The 8,067-nt window shown below is 30.2% G+C and overlaps 1 protein-coding gene across 1 annotated transcript; it reads right to left on the reverse strand.

Annotated features, from left to right (window-relative positions):
- Window positions 1-1,125: 1,125 nt before the first annotated feature.
- Window positions 1,126-1,753, reverse strand: LOC9306441. The gene is given in 4 exon segments (XM_021018437.1): window positions 1,126-1,377; window positions 1,379-1,429; window positions 1,489-1,544; window positions 1,649-1,753. Coding segments are annotated over 4 exon segments (420 nt in total). The 3' UTR covers window positions 1,126-1,169.
- Window positions 1,754-8,067: the final 6,314 nt, after the last annotated feature.

Below are 8,067 nucleotides of genomic sequence, written 5' to 3' on the forward strand. Positions count from 1 at the left end.
TATATTTAATTTTTTTGAAATAAATTTTACATCTGTAAAAAAAAAAGATCACGTTTATAGAGATTCGTATATAATCTCAACAAAGCTTAGACACTACTCAGACCAGATGCATCTTTATTTTTGTGACTTCGGAAGATTTGATTTAATATTAATCATAAGTTAGTGTCTAAAGAATACTAAAGATTATTGCTTTGTTTTAAAGTCAATTTGTCTAAGGTTGCCATGTGAATTTATGGATGCTATGCATTCTAATTTGGTATTCGAATATAAAATTTCTTGATGAACTCTCCAAATTAGGTGAAGTATGCTCCGAATTAGTTTATATAATTTCCAAAATATTCTTTTACCATCGCTTAAGACAACTACAGAACAAAACTAAAATGCTTTTTTAGCGTGGCAAATGGTAAACACGTCATATTACCTATTTTGGGAATCATTCATATTAGTTTGTTTTAGTACAAAAATAAAGTTGAGAAAAAGTTGAATTAATAACCAAAGAACATGTGAGGCTGACTTCGCAAAGGAGTGCGAGTAGAAGAGAGCCAGAGAAAATAATGTGGAATAACTCATCATGCACATCAGAATGAGCTACTTAATAATTTATTACTTTTGTTAATAATTTAATATATATAACCATGCTTATAAAAGTTACATATATACATGTTGTCTTCCTCCTTGTCCACATATACGTATTCATTATTTTAATTTCAGTAAAATAAATCTTATATCTTTTTTTCTTTTTTTTTGGTCGTATATATCTTTTTTTCTTTGTCATCATGCTATATTTATTTTAAACAGTTCAAAAATTCAAACTAAAGTTACAAACACTACAAGAAATATGTTCATCGTTAGCACGAAAAATCTGCTATAATACATATTACATAGCGAATTCACAAATGCTATGACATCGGTAGCTATGGTAGGTTTTCCACCTACGATAGCGTTTTCTGACATGCTATTATACGTCGATCAATTATAGCGATAGTAAAATGATCTAATATACTATATTATAGCATATTAGTGCTATTTTATATTGTAATGTAGCATTTTATATTTGCTATATAAATTTAATTGGTTTTATAAATAATTTTTATATTTGAATCCTATTTTGCAAAATAAATTTAATTAGATTTATAATATACTTTTTATGTTTCATAAATCATCAATCATCAACAACAAAATAGTAATATTACATTATCCATCCTTTTCATAACATCATACCAAGTTTTAAACAAAATTAATCTAACACCAGAAAGACAAACTTCAATCATGTCTCCTACTTTCTTCTTGAACATAATCTTCTCCTTCTCTTTCTTGAAGTCCTCAAAGTGTCCAACTTTAGTAGATTCATCCTTACTCAAGACATGTCTTCTCAACACAAAACTCTACGTCGTACACATCTACGTCTTTAAAGGTTGCAATCGTAGTCCTTATTCATTCTCCTGCATTTTCCCAACAAAGAGACGTTACAAGTCAGAGATATTGAACACAAATTTGATTGATAAAAGGGAATATCCATAGACTCTAAAAGATACTTTGGCATCCTTCCACAATGTATTTCAATGAGAACTTATATGCCAATAAGAAGAGGAACTAGTAGAGCAACAAAGCTAAAATCAATCTAAACTCAGAAACCAGAATTACATACCTCTATTGATGAATCGAAGAACCCACCAACAACCAGAGATCCATCATGAGATAAAGATGCACAATTTGACAAGAGGACCTTCAAGTTTACCAGAAAAACACCCATATCTTTCATCAACTTAATGTTCCAGAGATAAAAGATATTTCAAATAACTATCTCATAATACAGCAAGGTAAAAGGGATTGACAATTTGACAGTCAAGAACTTCCTACAGGTAACACCCACAAAGCAATCATAAGATACCTTTTTATTCAAATAGAAATCAAGTTCAGATTCTTCTAATAGTGTTAATTATGCAGGAAAGACTTTGTTTGGTGGTCTAACAACATTAATTTCCACAGAAAAAGATAGAAGTAGAACAAGTGAGTCAGTGAACGTCATATTTGTGTATTTATGAATTGAAGTAGAACAAGTGAGTCAGTGAACGTCATATTTGTGTAGAATTAGTTCTTACTATATTGCTTACTTGGTCACTAGTTCAGCTACAAATAAAAAATATACAAAGTTGTTAGTTCTTACTATATTGACACTGAAGTGAAACTAAAAGAGAAGAAGTAGTACCAAAAATGCAGCCAACAGACCACATATCCACCGCATTTGAGTGATAGGTTGCTCCAAGCAGAATAGCCTCAGCTGAAAGATAACTCTCAATCTCGCATTTACTAAATAAGAAGCTTAAAAATACAACATTCAAACAAGAATTGTCAAATTAGAAACATATCACTACAAACAACAGTTAGATTGAACATATGCCCAAAAGAGTCAGAATCTAATGAGAAGTTATTTCCAGTTCCCTAATAGGAAGAAGTGAATTCAGAGAATGATACATAATAAACAAGATATGATTTAGTTAAATGCAAGGGCTGATTAAGTTTATTCTTCTTCAAAACACTTTGGAAGATTCTCAATGTAAAACGAATAATTCTTAAAGAGATAAGTAAGGATCTAATCCTCATTTAAAAGAAAAAGCAAAATGGAAGAAGCTAATCAGTCACATAGCTTCAAATCTAGGGATATGCCGAGAACAAAAGCTAAAAGTCAAACGTTTAGGGGAAAAGGCAAAGAAGAGAACCTAACGCCATGGATGAGGGCTTGTAATGCAGTAAGAGATATCTGTAAGCTGTTCTTTCGTCGGATGTTGCAGTGGATCTCCACCCGATTTCGGCGTTGACATCTTCAACCTTTGCAGCAAATAAAAATCAAAACTTTTAAACCAAAAACTTCACAAATCGAGAAAGTGACTAAAACCCAAATCACAGAAGAAGCAAGAGCCACGAAATTTGAGCACAAGAACCCATGTACAAAGACCTCGTTTTAAGCTAAACCCACAATTGCAACAAAAATAAAAACCAAAGCTTTACACCAAAAACATCACCAACCCGAAAAGTGACTGAACCCAAAATCGCAGAAGAAGCAAAAGCTACGAAATTTGAGAATGGAGGATGGATAATTTATAGAATTTAAGAAGAAGAAGAATTTAGGGATGAGAGCGATAGTTACAAAGAGTGATAGAAATTGATAAAATCCAGTAGATCCAGATTCGTATAATCATAGCCTCATAGGAAGAGAGTGAAGAGCTTTGCCCAAAAAAAAAAAAAAAAAAAGGAAGAGAGTGAAGAGGTAAAGGAGAGCTAAGGAGATGGGAGAATAAAGGAAGAATCGAGGAAGAGAGCGAAGAGGTAAAGGAGAGAAAGGGGATGGAGAAGATAGAAATTAGGGTTTGATTGTTAATTTGAGTTTTTTTTTTTTTTTTTTTGTCCAAGTTGTTGGCGGTTTGGGCAAAATTTTCGCTAAATATTGGCGGTATAAGTAATTTTAGTTTCCGCTCTGCTATTATAGGGTTTAGCGTTTCTAAAATGCTATAATATCGTTATAAAAATCCGAGTATCATTTTTAATAGCATTATGTTGTGCTATCAATGTCCACTTTTTTTGTAGTGAAAAAAGAAATTGTTTTTTATGTTTATTCTATCTCCATCCTCATAATTTTGTGTAGTAACGATATTCAGTATAATAGTGAACGAATATGTTAACTTTTCTATTGTCCGATTTTATTTTTTTTTCCTAAGAACTTGAAGTTACACCTAAACCATACATTATGAATTAGAAATAAATTCTAAGAAAAATATCTCCAAAATTTATCATTAAACATTACATCTAGAAGGTTCACTAAAAATAGAAATAACATAACCATTTATAATATTGAATTTATGGTGCATCAACATAGTTTGTGACACCCTTTTTTTTTTGGTTTTTAGTTTGCAAACCCTTTAGATTGTGTTTTTCCTATTAAGGTAAAATACCTAGAATTGCAGACAGCATTTCTGTAAAAGCAATTACCAGAAACAAAGCATGAATAAAAGTGAATCATGTGCCCAATGCTGAATCTGATTTAATATGCAAATATTTGTTTTTCCCTCGAGAATATATATTTTTTTTTTTTTTATCGTTTCTGTGGCAGATAGAGAAGATGAGAGGAGAATACGCCAAAATAACTAAAAAGCAAATGATTTGGGGAACAAAAAAAGACACCTGTATCTTTTGTCTTACGATCGATTAAATTCTAGAGTTTGTTTTTCTTCTGTATTTTTGCAAATAAAAACTGCACTCTATATATAATACTAGTAAAATTATTGATAAAGTAATGTATAGTTCAGTTGCTTTAATTTAATAATTCGTAACTGGAATTCGTATACGATATTTTGTAATAATGTTGGAGTTAATTATGAGACTTACGTATGTAAATAACTATGATTTGTTTGTTTGGTTTTACTAAGTAAATAACAAATTTTTATCGCTTATGCCACTTTCTTCAAATAACTAATCGTTTATGTCCTCTCCTGTTTTTTATTTTATTTTATATATTTTTAAAATCAAAATTAATAGAAAAAGTCTAAAAACCCTTACCCTAAACCTAATATTACGTATCATTGCCATTCCTCCATTAATTTAACAACAGAAACACAACCGCCTCTCTTTTCTTATTTCACGTTTCTTCTTCCTCTTTTTTCTTTCAATTTTTTCCATGGATCTCTCTTCTTTTTCTTCATCTCTTCTCTCTCTTGTTCTTCTCTATGGATTTTTCTGCTCTCCCTTTGATCCAACGAAACCCTAAATCTCTTTCTCCATTGATTTCTCTTTTCTCATTTTGATTTTCTTTTCTATCTTCTCAACGAAACCCTAGATCTCTTCTCTCTTTCAGAGATCCAACGATAATCTCGATACAGATCTAGGGTTTCGTCGGAGAATCTGCGATAGTGAACAGTAGAGATTGGCGACGACGATAAAGAAGGGTGACAGATCTAGGATTTCGTTAGAGAATCAGTGACGACGACAATGAAAGGTGACAGCGGAGAATCGGCGATAATGACGGCGGTAGTGAACAAAGCAAGAAGAAACGAAATAGTGTGGCGACGATAGGGTTAGAATTACAAATTGTTTCACTACTACCATTTGTACTAGTTGTACCTATTTATATCTCAGTTATACTATTTCTTTCAATTATAGTTGTACTAGTTGTCTCTATTCATATGTCAGTTGTACCATTTGTTTTAGTTGTACTATTATGCTTCAGTAGTACCATTTGTACCAATTGTTCATATTTATATATAGTTACTAGTTAAGGCCCGCCTAAATAGGCCGGTGTAATATATAAATATAAATTGTTATCAATAATATTTGAATTTTGAATGATAAATATTAATCCATTCATTTTCCCTAATATTTTTATTTTAAACAAAAATTAAATCTTACACATTCTATTTTTTTTTATTTTAACTATTTATTTCATCGTAATAAACTAAATTTTAATTCCACACACTCTTTCGTATTGATAATATTTAAATCCTAAATAGTAACCCACACATTTTTTATATATTTAATTTAGTATTTTTTTTTAAAACAAAAATTGCAAGAAAAATAAAGTTAAAATTTTTTCAAAATTAGATATACATTTAGTATATGTAAATATTCTTTTTTTAGTTTTCCTATTTGGTGAATGAAAAAAGTTAAATAATTTTTGACACATGTCAACATCTAATCAATAGACTTTACACGTGTCACGATTATGCGGATTACTAATTTTGAAAACCATACTTTATATAATAAGATATCATTTGTACTAATTGTACTATTATCATTCAGTTGTACCATTTGGACCAGTTATCCTATAATCTCTTATTTATACCAGTTGTATTATTATTTCTTAGTTGTACCAAGTTGTACAATTCCGTACAATTTTACCCTTAATGAAATTAAGGGTAATTTGGAAATATCATATTTATAGTGGCATTCAGATTATAAGGTGACACGCCAGATTAATTTTTCCCACATAGTGGCATAAGTGACGCGGACTCGTAAATAACTTCCAAGATATTGGTGACAGTAGAAAATTAGCCTTAATGGTTATAATGGACTATGGTCTATGCTCATATTTTTATGCTATATGGACTTATATCATGCTAATATGCTATATCCATAGTAAGGTGTGGTGTATAGAAGTTATCTTATTGGTTACCACATACGTATTTTATTTTTATTTATACTAGAAAATTTAGTCAATCTTATTATACCCGATAACAAATTGATTATCTAATAAAATTAGCATTATTTTGCAAAGTCCAAAATATGTTAATGATTGTTAAAAATATAAAAATCTAACATCTTAAATAATATGAATTAGTAAATTACTATCTGATTTTAGAATATTAAAAAAAGGTATTTAATATGGACACTCAACAATTCTCAATACTATTGCTGTGTCAGCAGCATCTAATTGTGGTAATGTTTATTTACGAGTGGTAAGGAAAAATGATTTATGCCAAATACAACTACTTCACTTTTGACAGACAGGGATCTAAGGACAGCCAATACCGTAAATTGAAAGTGACACGGTCTCTCCAACAAAATGCCATCACGTGTCTCTAATTTGTGGTTACTTAATTTAAATTGCTTATAATAAAATTCGATTTATTGTATTTCATTATCTTTGCACTAATTTTGTAAATAATGTTGAGCTCATTTACTTAACATCTCACCGTAATTTCATGATTTGTTCTGCCGAAAACTAAGGGCTTGTTCTTTATCCAGTCGCCGCGACTGTGTCTACGACAGCCCAAAATGACGATGACGACAGCCAAACAAAAACAAAATGATGGTGATGATCTTATGGAGGTGTCGTGGGAGAGAGACAGGGGTATCGCGTTAAGACGGAAATGATCGCCGAAATTTTAAGTGACCGTTGTAGAGACTCCTTCAACAGTAAATTAAAAATGACATTTTTTAAACAAAAGCGGCGACTCCTTTTAACGATTTGAACTCCGGCAACGTCTATTTTGTAATCGCAGAAAGTGGTTGCTGCGACTACGTGACGAAGATGGCCTATATCTAAAATGCAATTAACTTATTTTACCGGAAAAGTAAAATTATATTATTAATAAACTTTTGGCTACAAAGAGCAAAAATAAATTATAGGCTAATATATTCTTCTCACTCATATTTTAGTCTATATATTATATTTTATTTATTTTATTTTAGTTTTGATGTGATTTATTTTAGAGACTCCAGTTTCTTTTTCAAAGGTAAAAAAAAATTAAGTTTTGAAATTTAATTTTTATCTTTTGTCAATAACAAAGTCACTTCTTTATTTACATGAAGTTGGAATATCAATCGAGGTATAATAATTTTTTGAACGGTTTGATCTTTCTCAACTTTTATAAGAGTATGTCAAAACATGTTTTCATTCATACTCGATAACTCAATAAATATTATAAAATAATCTCTTTTGGTCTGACTTGAAACAATGTGAATTTTACCGTATGTTTTTTTTAGTTTACCGAATTTGGATAAGATATTAGGGATTATTGTCTAAAATGTCTTTTTAAAAAAAAAACTTACGAAAATGCCCTTTTTTGAATAGTTTACGGATTTTATCTTTTTTAACACTTAAAAATATACGTATTTATGATTTTTTTTTGCACAAATACGTACTTTATACCAAATACTAAACCCTAAGAACAAATGGAACCGACTAAACCCAAACATAACGAGTGAAACGCATGTTAAATCATATTTTTAGAACCTGAAAAAGGACAAAATCTACAAACTATTTAAAAAAGGGCAAAATCCACAAATACCATTATAAAAAAGGGCAAAATCCGTAATTAATTATAATATATATTTTTAAAATCTCTTATGTAATGTATTGTTCCATGAACGGATGAACCTCATAAATTAATATATAGGAAAGAGCGTCTTAGTGACTTACTATCTAAGCTGCATGGAATCGGAAGCGGGTACGTGGAAGCGGAAGCGTTCGGAAGCGCAAAAGCGAATTTTTTTAAAAATATAGGAAGCAGATACGGGTTGGAAGCATATATATATATATATATCTGTATTTGTAAACAACTATCCAAATACATA

This window comes from Arabidopsis lyrata (assembly GCF_000004255.2).
Source record: "Arabidopsis lyrata subsp. lyrata unplaced genomic scaffold ARALYscaffold_7, whole genome shotgun sequence".
Classification (NCBI taxonomy): Eukaryota; Viridiplantae; Streptophyta; class Magnoliopsida; order Brassicales; family Brassicaceae; genus Arabidopsis; species Arabidopsis lyrata.